This window comes from Rana temporaria, chromosome 7 (assembly GCF_905171775.1).
Source record: "Rana temporaria chromosome 7, aRanTem1.1, whole genome shotgun sequence".
NCBI classification, from domain to species: Eukaryota; Metazoa; Chordata; class Amphibia; order Anura; family Ranidae; genus Rana; species Rana temporaria.
In genome coordinates, this window is record NC_053495.1 from 197363396 (window position 1) to 197377407 (window position 14012).

General features: G+C 50.6%; 1 protein-coding gene across 3 annotated transcripts in view; it reads right to left on the reverse strand.

The window, feature by feature from the left end:
• RAVER2 (ribonucleoprotein, PTB binding 2) overlaps positions 1-11300 on the reverse strand; it is a 60351-nt gene extending 49051 nt beyond the window's left edge. Inside the window, exon 1 of one of the 3 annotated variants that reach the window (XM_040360770.1) lies at positions 11040-11300. In XM_040360770.1, coding sequence (XP_040216704.1) covers positions 11040-11222 — 183 coding nt within the window. In that variant the 5' untranslated portion in view covers positions 11223-11300. The remainder of the gene's footprint in view (positions 1-11039) is intronic. The other 2 variants (XM_040360769.1, XM_040360768.1) reach the window with 2 other exon arrangements.
• Positions 11301-14012: the final 2712 nt, after the last annotated feature.

Consider the following 14012-nt stretch of genomic DNA (forward strand, 5'->3'; position numbering starts at 1 on the left):
AGTTGCAGCCCTAATGCATAGACCCCTTTCACACTGTACTGCACATAGCCGCTATTTTACTGCCGACACTATTTTAACTGTCAGATTTGCCGCGCATTTCGGCCGCTATCGGGGCACTTTTAACCCCCGCTAGCGGCCGAGAAACTGTTAAGATCGCCCGCAATGCGCCTCTACAGCGGCGTATTGCCGGCGCTGCCCATTGATTTCAATGGGCAGGAGCGCATTAGCAGCAGTGATTTCACCGCTGCTAATGCGCTCCAAAGAAGCTGCTGGCAGGACCTTTTCTGACGCCCTGCCAGCGCACCGAGTGAATAGAGCAGCAGTTTAAGGGTGGCTTGCAGGCGCTATTTTTAACGCTATAGCGCCTGCAAAACCCCCTCAATGTGAAAGGGGTCTTAAAGCGAAGTTCCACCCAAAAAATGGAACTTCCACTTTTCCTGTCCCCCCCCCCCCCCCCTCCGGTGTCACATTTGGCACCTTTCAGGGTGTATAATTCATAATTCAGGTATCTGCTCCCACAGATTCCTCAGTGATCTATGCCAAGTCCGGTACCTCCTCCGTCCCCGCTGTCTTCTGGGAGACACACAGGCGCCAGAAGACAGCAGGGACCGGCATGGGGCGCCAGAAGACAGCAGGGACCGGCATGGGGCGCCAGAAGACAGCAGGGACCGGCATGGGGCATGCAACGCAACTCGCGGAGTAGGGAACCAGGCTGTGAAGCCGCAAGGTTGGATGGAGGTGCCAGATCTGCTTCGGGTGAGGACATAGTGGGCACCCAGGACAGGCAAGTGTCCCGATATTCAAAGTCAGCAGCTCCAGTATTTGTTTCAAAATTTGACCATGTATGGCCAGCCTTAGTAAAACTGTACACATCACAACTACTTCTCCCCCCCCCAGGACAAATCATTTCATTTAGTGGTAAATGGTAGCTTCGGATTTTTTTTTATTATTATTAATATTAAAAAGGGATAGTGTGCCAAAATAGAAGAAAGAAAAAAGGAAAGCAGAAAAGGGAAAAAAAAAAAAAAAAAACACACACAAACACTCACACTTTTAAAAATGTAGCTGTATATTTCTTGCTACTATCATAACCTACCAAAGAACAAATTCAGTTTTGATATTCTTAAAGCCTTCTGAAAACCTATGACACGACTATTATATCCGACAATCAGCGACCCGACCCTCAGATTGCCAGTCAGGGGTAAAAATTAAACAAAACGCTTGACGTACAAATCTTCCTGAAGAGTATGAGACGCAACATATGCAAGCCGAGCTTCAGCAAAGAGATGGATTTTTTTCCATTACCAGGTCTGACGTTTCCTCTTATTTCTCTAGAATGAACTGTCAGACATTACATAAATAAAATATAACGCTATGCAGCAGAGCGAACAATTTCCTAGCCAACAAAGCCCGGGCCCTAACTATTCCTGATAGAAGAATGCTGTACGAGAGACTCGATGAGCGGCCTGCAGCCACAGCGTGGCTTTCCAGATCAGTCATTCCAAAACACACACACATGGGGTAGTAGTACACACACACACACACACATGGGGTGGAAGTACACACACACACACACACACATGGGGTAGAAGTACACACACACATGGGGTAGTAGTACACACACGCACACACACGGGGTAGTAGTACACACACGCACACACACGGGGTAGTAGTACACACACGGGGTAGTAGTACACACACGGGGTAGTAGTACACACACGCACACACACGGGGTAGTAGTACACACACGGGGTAGTAGTACACACACGGGGTAGTAGTACACACACACACACACGCGGGGTAGTAGTACACACACACGGGGTAGTAGTACACACACACACACGGGGTAGTAGTACACACACACACACACGGGGTAGTAGTACACACACACACACGGGGTAGTAGTACACACACATGGGGTAGAAGTACACACACACACGGGGTAGTAGTACACACACGCACACACGCGGGGTAGTAGTACACACACACACACGCGGGGTAGTAGTACACACACACACACGCGGGGTAGTAGTACACACACACACGGGGTAGTAGTACACACACACATGGGGTAGTAGTACACACACACACACACGGGGTAGTAGTACACACACACACACACGGGGTAGTAGTACACACACACACACGGGGTAGAAGTACACACACACACGGGGTAGTAGTACACACACACACACACACATGGGGTAGTAGTACACACACACACACACATGGGGTAGTAGTACACACACACACATGGGGTAGTAGTACACACACACATGGGGTAGTAGTACACACACACACACATGGGGTAGTAGCACACACACACACACACACACACACACACGGGGTAGTAGTACACACACACACACACATGGGGTAGTAGTACACACACACACACACACGGGGTAGTAGTACACACACATGGGGTAGTAGTACACACACACATGGGGTAGAAGTACACACACGCACACACACGGGGTAGTAGTACACACACACACACACGCGGGGTAGTAGTACACACACACACACACACACACACGCGGGGTAGTAGTACACACACACACGGGGTAGTAGTACACACACACACACACACATGGGGTAGTAGTACACACACACACACACGGGGTAGTAGTACACACACACACACACACACACACGGGGTAGAAGTACACACACACACGGGGTAGTAGTACACACACACACACACACACACACATGGGGTAGTAGTACACACACACACACATGGGGTAGTAGTACACACACACACACACACATGGGGTAGTAGTACACACACACACACACACACACACATGGGGTAGTAGTACACACACACACACACACACATGGGGTAGTAGCACACACACACACACACACACACGGGGTAGTAGTACACACACACACACACACACACACACACATGGGGTAGTAGTACACACACATGGGGTAGTAGTACACACACACACACACGGGGTAGTAGTACACACACACACACGGGGTAGTAGTACACACACACACGGGGTAGTAGTACACACACACATGGGGTAGTAGTACACACACACATGGGGTAGTAGTACACACACACACATGGGGTAGAAGTACACACACACACATGGGGTAGAAGTACACACACACATGGGGTAGTAGTACACACACACACACACACACACACACACACAGGGTAGTAGTACACACACACACACACACATGGGGTAGTAGTACACACACACACACACACATGGGGTAGTAGTACACACACACACACACACACACACACACATGGGGTAGTAGTACACACACATGGGGTAGTAGTACACACACATGGGGTAGAAGTACAGAACTAAAAGGGAAGGCTTTTATCTTACGAACTACTTTAAGCTCCTTTGCATTTTATCACTAAAATGCAAATTCAGCCGTCCATCTGCTAGGCAAACAAGAATGACACTGGATCCCTCAACAAGCGCCATCTGGGACTACAGTGTACAATAACAGCGTGGGAGGCGGGGAAATCAGGTGGGCTAATGCGACTCTAAAACCTTAATGTTATAATCAAAGTCGGAGCAATCCACTAGAAAATCGCGCCTGAAAACTGCCTCCCATGCACTTCAATATGTGTTTTCACACTGGGGCGGTGAACTTGCGGTAGAAAAAAAAAAAAGTCCTGCAAGCAGCATCTTTGGGGCAGATTTCGAGCGCTATAAAATAGTGCTTCAAAAACACCCCATTAAAATAAATGGGCAGCGATATGAAAGCACCGCAAACGGGTCTGAAAAAAACAAAACAAGGCCCGCTAGCACCCGAATTTTTTTTTTTAAATTAGATTTAGGCTAATTAAGGGGAGCAGAAACGGGTATTTTTTTTTAAAATAAATGCCGTACTTACCGTTTTAGAGATCGATGTTCTCCCGCCGCTTCCGGGTATGATCTTCGGGACTGGGCGTTCCCATTTGATTGACAGCTGACGGTCGCATACAGCGCGTCACCAGGTGCCGAACGTCGGTGCAGCTCTATACTGCGCCTGCGCACCGACGTTCGGCTACTTTCGGAAACTCGTGACGCACTGGATGCGACCGTCGGAAGCCTGTCAATCAAATAGGAACGCCCAGTCCCGCAGCTCATACCCGGAAGCGGTGGGAGAACATCTATCTCTACAACGGTAAGTACTGCATCGATTTTTAAAAAAATACCCGTTTCTGCTCCCCTTAATTAGCCTAAATCTAATGTTAAAAATTGATATTTTGGGTGAACCTCCACTTTAAACAGCGATAAAATGCCACTAAAACGAGCTGAGCTTTACCGCAAAGTAATCCTAGTCTGAAAAGGATAAGCTAAAAAAAGAAAGCGCATTAACCCCTTCCCGACCACTGGGGGCCTTAATCAGGGAGATGACTGAGAACCCGACAGAGCTCCAGCGTCTCTGTGGAGAGAGGAGAACCTTCCAGAAGAACCACCATCTCTACAGCACTCCACCAATCAGGCTTGTATGGGGGAGTGGCCAGACGGAAGCCACTCCTCAGTAAAAAAAAAAAAAAAAAAAAAAAGGCACATGACAGTCGCCTGGAGTTTGCCAAAAAGGTACCTGAAGGACTCTCAGAGAAACAAAATTCTCTGGTCTGATGAAACAAATATTGAACTCTTTGGCCTGAATGGCAAGCTTCATATCTGGAGGAAACCAGGCACCGCTCATCACCTGGCCAATACCATCCCTACTGTGAAGCATGGTGGTGGCAGCATCATGCTGTGAGGATATTTTTCAGCAGCAGGAACTGGGAGACAAGTCAGGATCGAGGGAAAGATGAATGCAGCAATGTACAGAGACATCCTTGATGAAAACCTGCTCCACAGCGCTCTGGACCTCAGACTGGGGTGAAGGTTCATCTTCCAAAACAACAACTCCAAGCACACAGCCAAGATAACAAAGGAGTGGCTACGGGACAACTCTGTGAATGTCCTCGAGTGGCCCAGCCAAAGCCCAGACTTAAACATCTCTGGAGAGATCTGAAAATGGCTGAGCACCGACGCTCCCCATCCAACCTGATGGTGCTTGAGAGGTTCTGCAAAAAAGAAATGGTAGAAACCAGCCAAAATTAGGTGTGCCAAGCTTGTGCCCTTAGCCCCGATTCACAATGGTGCGTTTTGACATGTCGAATCGGCACCGTCCTAAATGGTGTGACACCGCACCGATTTCAAAAAGTAGTTTCTGTGCAAGTTCAGCTGAACTCACACGGCTTCATTCCCGCAGCTCAGTGTGAACCTGTGCTTAAAGCGGAGTTCCACCCAAAAATTTAACTACTGATTTATGGAATCCTCCCCCCCCCCTCCGGTGGCACAATTGGCACCATTCGGGGGGGGGGGGGGATTAGGATAACCTTTCCCACATACGTGAGTCCGGGTCGCAGCCTGTGACGTCAGCAGGGGGTTCCATCCTCCTCCCGCAGCCGCCGGTGTCTTGTCGATAAATGCCCCCTATCGAATAATGCCCGATCGGTGTTGCGCACGGCCAGCGCTTGCGCAGTACCAAGCCGCCAAACATACAAATTGACAATAAGCTGTACACGCCACCTGCGCACAATACCCGACATAGTGCCACGCGCTCCCGATGCTTGAACAAGTCTGCAGGGGGCGGACTTGTTCATGATGGGCGCGTGTGAGAGGTGGATGGCAACAGAAGGGGGTGTACTGTACTTTGTAATGATGGGCATTGCGGTCACGAAACTCAAACAAATATCTCTGCTATTCTTCCTACATGTGTTGCTCTTAACACGTATAGAAAGAATAGCAGAGATATATTTGTTTAGGAGATGCGATTGAGTTTCGTGACAGCACTGCCCATCATTACAAAGTACACCCCCCTTCTAAACATTTTGGCTTTAGAACCACTTTAACCGATTGAGGACCGCCGCACTACGATATACGTCGTCAAAATGGCAGGGCTGGGCACAAGGGCGTACATGTACGTCCCCTTTAAGATCCCAGCCGTGGGTCGCAAGCGTGCCCGTGACCCGGTCCTCTTCTCCATGACCGTCACCGTGGGAACAGCGGACCCGATCGCCGCCGGTGTCCCGCGATCGGGTCACAGAGCTGAAGAACGGGGAGAGGCAAGTGTAAACAAACCTTTGCCCGAGCTTCCTAGTCAGACTGTCACTGATCGTCTGTTCCCAGTCATAGGGACGTCACAAGCCAAGCCACATCCCCCCCACAGTAAAAATCAAACATTAGGGCACACTTAACCCCTTCGGGGCCCCCTCCTGGTTAACCCCTTCACTGCCAGTGTCATTTTTACAGTAACCAGTGCATTTGTATAGCCCTGTTCACTGTAAAAATTACAATGGTCCCAAAATAGTGTCAAAAGTGTCCGCCGTAATGTCGCAGTCACATTAAAAATCGCTGATAGCCGCCATTACTAGAAAAAAAATGTATCAATAAAAATGCAATAAAAGTATCCCCTATTTAGTAGGCGCTATAAATTTTGCGCAAATCAATAGCTTATTGCGTTTTTTTTTTTACAGAAAATATGTAGAAGAATACGTATCGGCCTAAACTGAGGGAAAAAAATAATATTTTATTTTATATATTTTTTGGGGGATATTTATAGCAAAAAGTTAAAAATATTGAATTTTTTCAAATTTTTTTAGCTTTTTTTTTTCCAAAATTTTGTTTATAGAGCAAAAAATAAAAACCGCAGAGGTGATCAAATACCACCAAAAGAAAGCTCCATTTGTGGGGGGGGAAAATGACGCCAATTTTGTTTGGGAGCCACGTCGCACGACTGCGCAATTGTCAGTTAAAGCGACAGTGCCGAATAGCAAAAAGTGTCCTGCTCTTTAAGCTGCATAATGGTCTGGGGCTTAAGTGGTTAAACTACACGGTGCTCCCAGTCCTGTCAGTTATAAAAAAAAAAAATGACTTTTTCAGATAAGTATCACTACCTGGCGTTTATTTCTCACTTGTCTCCGACCAATGAATATACAATAATAAGGAAATGAATGGATAGGTGAATTAGTGTCCCGCAGACCGGTCATCGACGTAGAGCATTCATGGGAAGTATTTATTCTGCCGATACAAAACACTTTCTCACACAAAGTGAATAAAGAAAAACGATGGGATTGGCCTCTCTTCAACCTTCCCAGAACTACTCTACAAATATCAAACACTTCTAGGATTCCGACAGCTCCAGATTTATTGAATGTCCTGGTAAATAAAAGGCAACAGAGCCAGGAAAGCGGAGGAATTTCCACTGCAGTGTTTACTCCCTTCTATGTCAATGAGAGAGCTCAGTCCTAGCAGAAATCATCTACTCCTCCGCCTGGCTCACAGATCCTGGAGATAGGAAAGTCAGCAGCCAAAATGTTCCTCACCAGATTTATCTGCATTGGCTGGAGAACCCAAAGAGTGAAATCCAATTAGGGACTTCTCCCCCCGTTCTATTAGGGACTTCTCCCCCCGTTCTATTAGGGACTTCTCCTCCCGTTATATTAGGGACTTCTCCTCCCGTTATATTAGGGACTTCTCCTCCCGTTATATTAGGGACTTCTCCTCCCGTTATATTAGGGACTTCTCCTCCCGTTATATTAGGAAGAACATTAGCGACAGGCAAGAGCACAACAGGGAAGTTGTTCCAGCCGTGATCTCTACATCTGGTGAATATTATTACAGACAGGAGACCACGGCTGGCCAGAGACACAACACATTCCTCTATCCACACAAGTGAGGTGATTGGAGGAGGAATCCCCCCTCCAGGACATTGCACTCCGATAGCAAGACTCTTGTCACAATACACAGATCAGAAGAAGTTTTCCAGGATGTCTCTTCAAAAGGTGTCCACCAAAAAACCCTTCTCCCTTCCAGGTGTCCACCAAAAAACCCTTCCCCCTTCCAGGTGCCCACCAAAAAACCCTTCCCCCTTCCAGGTGCCCACCAAAAAACCCTTCCCCCTTCCAGGTGCCCACCAAAAAACCCTTCCCCCTTCCAGATGCCCACCAAAAAACCCTTCCAGATGTCCACCAAACACCCTTCCCCCTTCCAGATGCCCAAACACCCTTCCCCCTTCCAGATGTCCACCAAACACCCTTCCCCCTTCCAGATGTCCACCAAACACCCTTCCCCCTTCCAGATGTCCACCAAACACCCTTCCCCCTTCCAGATGTCCACCAAAAACCCATCCCCCTTCCAGATGTCCACCAAAAACCCATCCCCCTTCCAGATGTCCACCAAAATCCCATCCCCCTTCCAGATGTCCACCAAAAACCCATCCCCTTCCAGATGTCCACCAAAAACCCATCCCCTTCCAGATGTCCACCAAAAACCCATCCCCTTCCAGATGTCCACCAAAAACCCGTCCCCCTCCACAAGTCCACCAAAAACCCGTCCCCCTCCACAAGTCCACCAAAAACCCGTCCCCCTTCCAGAAGTTCACCAAAACCCTTCCCCTCCCTTAACGATACGCAGTTTTTTTGCAAGTTTTGTAAATGTGTGCAAATATATAAAAAAAAAAAAAATCTTAGAATACTACACCCTACTGTAATGTAAATGTACCCTCAAAGGACCACCGCCTCTTTGGTGGGCCCCCCCACACTGAGGACTCTCATTCAGGACACAGACATTTCTCTAGAAACTTCATTCACATAACAGAATATCCTTCATTAAGAGAGTCAGTCATCGGACCACCCCGGTGAGGGGACAGTCCAGTCTCTGGGGTCCTCAGTCGGGGAGATGTATTAGGGACACAAAGGAAATCTACAACTCTCACATCCCTGTTCAGGGGACACCCCGTCACCCCATTTGGACCCCTCAGTGAGAGGACAGATGTCCTGCCGAAACCTCAACACTGGGGAAACCTGTCACTTTGGTACCCTGAGATGTTGACTTAAGGGACAATCGTCTAGGATCCCCGTCCAGCCGCCACTCCCCCAGTATACCCAACATGCCCCCAGGGCCCTCACTTTAGGGGACAGCCACCACTTAGGAGACCATCACCTCCACAGGACACCCCCCCCCCCTTAGGGGACAGCCACATACCCTCAATGGGACCCCCACTCGGGAAAAGCCTCCACCCTCACGGGACCCCCACTCAGACAGCCATCACCTCCACGGGACCCTCACTGCAAAGTACCCCCATCACCAACACGGGACCCCCACTCAAAAGGACCGTCATCACCAACACGGGACCCCCACTCAAAAGGACCGTCATCACCAACACGGGACCCCCACTCAAAAGGACCGTCATAACCAACACGGGACCCCCACTCAAAAGGACCGTCATCACCAACACGAGACCAGCACTCAAAAGGACCCCCGTCCAGCCGCCACTTCCCCAAGAATTCCCACCATCCCCCCAGGGCCCTCACTTAGGGGACAGCCACCATCCCCACTTGGGGGACCATCACCTCCACAGGACCCCCCCCCCCCCCTTAGGAGACAGATACATACCCTTAATGGGACCCCCCACTTGGGAAAAGCCTCCACCCTCCTCGGACCCCCACTTATAGGACCGCCATCACCTCCACGGGACCCCCACCATATACCCCCCCCAGGACCGCCACCACCTTCATGGGACACCCACACAGAGGACCGCCATCACCACCACTGGACTCCCACTCGGAGGACCCCCAGTCCAACCGCCACTCCCCCAGTATGCCCACCATCCCTCCCAGGGTCCTCACTTAGGGGACAGTCACCGCCATCACCTCCACGGGCCCCCACTCGAAGGATCCCCCGTCCAGCCACCACTCCCCAAGTATCCCTACCATCCCCCCAGGGCCCCACTTAGGGGACAGACACCATCCCCACCTGGGAAACCATCACCTCCACAGGACCCCCCCTCTTAGGAGACAGCCACATACCCTTAAGGGACCCCTAACTTGGGAAAAACCTCCATCCTCCCCGGACACCGATTTGGAGAACCTCCACAGGACCACCACTCAGAGGACGGCCATCACCTCAATGGGACCCCCACACAGAGGACCGCCATCACCTCCACGGCACCTCCATTATATACCCCCCCAGGACCGCCATCACCTCCACAGGAATCCCACACGGAGGACCCCCCGTCCAACCGCTACCCCCCCAGTATACCCACCATCCCCCACAGGGCTCTCACTTAGGGGACAGCCACCGCCATCACCTCCACGGGACTCCCACTTAGAGGATCGATATCACCTCCACGGGACCCCCACTCAGAGGATCCCCCGTCCAGCCATCACTCCCCAAGTATCCCCACCATCCCCCCAGGGCCCTCACTTAGGGGACAGCCACCATCCCCACCCTGGGATCCCCACTTGGGAGACCATCACCTCCACAGGACTCCCCCTCTTAGGGGACAGCCACATACCCTTAATGGAACCCCTAACTCGGGAAAAGCCTCCACCTTCCCCAGACCCCGATTTGGAGAACCTCCACGGGACCGCCACTCAGAGGACGGCCATCACCTCCATGGGACCCCCACACAGAGGACCGCCATCACCTCCACAGGACCTCCATTATATACCCCCCAGGAATTCCACACGGAGGACCCCCCGTCCAACCGCTACCCCCCCAGTATACCCACCATCCCCCCCAGGGCCCTCACTTAGGGGACAGCCACCGCCATCACCTCCACGGGACTCCCACTTAGTGGACTGATATCACATCCACGGGACCGCCACTCAGAATACCGCCATCACCTCCAAGGGACCCCCACTCGGAGGACCCCCGTCCAGCCACCACTCCCCAAGTATCCCCACCATCCCCCCAGGGCCCTCACTTAGGGGACAGCCACATATCCTCAGTGGGACCCCCACCATATCCCCCCCGGGACCACCATCACCTCCACGGGACCCCCACTTAAAGGACAATCACCATATCTCCCACACATCCCCTCAATGGGACCCCACTAGGGGACACCCCCCCCCCCATTTGGGGGGGCGGGGGCACATTTAGGGCACTGTCACCCGTCTTTGGCCCCTCTTCCAGAACTTTCCTCTGTGTGTCCCCCTGTCTCAGCCCCCCTCAGTAATAGGATAATTCCCTCCCCCCCGGGCGCACACTCCTCTCTCCTCCAATCACCTGGCTGCAGCAGTCGGCCGGCAGGTTCCTGACGAGGATCTTCCTCCGGTTCTCCAGTTCCCAGCGCGTCTCCTCCAACCTCCTCCTCATCTCTCCGGGGTCCAAGGCCGGAACCCCGGGGGGTCCATAGTCCCCCAGCCCCCCGGGAGAGGGGAGGGGGAGCCCGGTAACCAGCGCCGCCATTTTGCTGCGGCTGGCTCGGTGTGAGTGCGGTGCGTGTGTGTGAGCAGAGGGAGGCCACGCCCATGTCGCCCTCCCCTATCTTTCCTCCTCCCTCCCCCTCTCTGTCACCATGTACCAGGCTCCCCCTCACCTGGGATCCCCTAACTGGCTCCTCCCCCCTCAGCCGGCTTCCCGCCTCAGCTGAGGTCTGACAAGACTCCTCCCCTGTGTGATGTCACTATGTACACAGCAGCAGCTGCTTCATGAGTCCTGTGAGGGCCACACACTCCTACCATTCACTCCATAATAAAGTCATAATAATCCCTTCATATGTCACTTTTCAGAAGGAAATATAAATAGAAGAAGACAACTGAGGCTCATATTACTATATGTGTATAATACCCTCTATACATCCCATAGAGAGAGAGAAAACTCCATTCATGGACTACAAGCCTCAGCAGCACCCATGTGAATGAGGCCTAACATGAGGAAATAAAGTCATTTGCTTCCTCACATCACTTCTGTACTTCTCCATATATATATATATATATATATATATATATATATATATATATACACACACACACACAGTAAAACCTTGGATTGTGAGCATATCTCGTTCCAGAAACATGCTTGTAATCCAAAGCACTTGTAAATCAAAGCAAATGTCACCATAAGAAATAATGGAAACTCAAATGATTCGTCCCACAACCATTTATTCATAGGTCTTTCCGTTTATAGTCCATACAAAAAGATTACAGTAAAACCTTGGTTTGAGATTAAAGGAGTTGTAAATGAAAAAAAATGTTTCACCTCAAAGTGGAGGTTCACCCAAAAACCTTTTTTTTTAACATTAGATTGAGGCTCGTTTTGTGAAGGGGAATCGGGTGTTTTTTTTTACAATCGAAGCAGTACTTACCGTTTTAGAGAGCGATCTTCTCCACCGCTTCCGGGTATGGGCTGCGGGACTGGGCGTTCCTACTTGATTGACAGGCATCCGACGGTCGCATACATCGCGTCACGATTTTCCGAAAGTAGCCGAACGTCGGTGCGCAGGCGCCGTATAGAGCCGCACCGACGTTCGGCTTCTTTCGGCTACTCGTGACACGATGTATGCGACCGTCAGAAGCCTGTCGGAAGCCTGTCAATCAAATAGGAACGCCCAGTCCCGAAGACCATACCCGGAAGCGGCGGAGAAGATCACTCTCTAAAACGGTAAGTACTGCTTCGTTTTTAAAAAACTACCCGCTTCCCCCTTCACAAAATGAGCATGAATCTAATGTTAAAAAAATTTTTTCGGGTGAACTCCCGCTTTAAAGAGGAGGTTCACCCTAAATCTTATCTAATGTCTATTAATCGGACTATCTTCATGTGTATATCAACAAATCTCTATCCATTCATTGCCATATAAATTCAATACCTTATATCTGCAGTGTCTAGCTCTTACTTCCTGGTTCTCCTCCCGCGGGAGAGGGCGTGTTGCTTGATCTCACTGCGTCGCACGATCTCCCTGCGTCGCACAGTGTTGCCAACCTACCAGATTGAAATTTACTGGCACGACACCCGAAATTTACTGGCGCAGCCATGTTTTTACTGGCATTTCACAAAAGTTACTAAATGACATTTTTAGGTGCAAAGCAAAGTTCAGTATTTAGGCTACAAACAATTACACTAGGCAAATAGTAATGTGATTTAAGGTAGATATTAAGGTAAAAAAAAACATATTTTTGTTATTTTCAATATAATGAGGGCAAATTATTTAGTCACATCACCCCCTGTCGCCACCCCCCCTCTGCCACCAACACCACCTGCCTTCACCCACCTCTGCGGTGCCACAGTCTCTCCCTGCCTCCAATCTCCCCCAGGCCCCCTGCCTCCAATCATCCCCCTGCCTCCATCCCCCTCTGCCGTGCCACCAACAACCCCTGTCTCCATCCCTCACCCTCTGCGGTGCCACCATCCCCCTCTGCCGTGCCACCAACACCTCCTGCCTTCAATCACCCCGTGCCACTAACACCCCCTGCCTCCAATCTACTCCTGCCTCCAATGTCCATGCACAGTTGCAAGCCGAACCGATTTCGGCTATTTTTACTGGCACATTCCAGCAACCACGGACATTTACGAATGGGGGGAAAAGTGTCAGTTTTTACGAACTGTCCGTAAAAATATGGACGGTTGGCAACACTGGCGCCGCAGTGCTTCTTGGGACGATTTAGCATTGTCTCCTGGGAGCTCAGCGTCATGCTTCCCAGGAGACAGTTCAGACTGCATATTGAGCAAATCTCGCGTGATTTTGATCGTCGCGTGACTCATGCAGCCGGTTTTTACATCAGCGTAAGGCCTGCAGTACCCCTTCTTGATGGCCTACTTAGTTAGCAGCACAAAATGGTTGGTGGACTACTGATCCCAACCAGTCCTTCTTTCAAACCCTGTGCTCTCAGGCCTCAGCGATTTGACACAAAACCCCACAGTCTCTCATCTGGCCTTCCACCCAGCTCCCCTGGCATGCCTACTCCAGATATCCACCTTGCCTCACTCACCGAACTTCTCCTGCCCTGAGTCCTTGATGAAGAATTTACCCGGCTCTATGTCCCGACTGTTTCTCCAGCTCCTCTCTTCCAGGACACCTTCTCCATGACCGTATAAGGACGAGGCTCCCTCCCAGCTCCCGAGCTCCTCCGCCGAGAAGCGCACCCTCCAGATGGGGGTGGGCTTCCTGCTGCAGTCTAAGACTCCATTCTTAACTTCACCAAACTGACAGCTTCCCTCCAGTGAGCTGGACCTGAGCTTAAGTAGGAGGCCTGCCCCCTG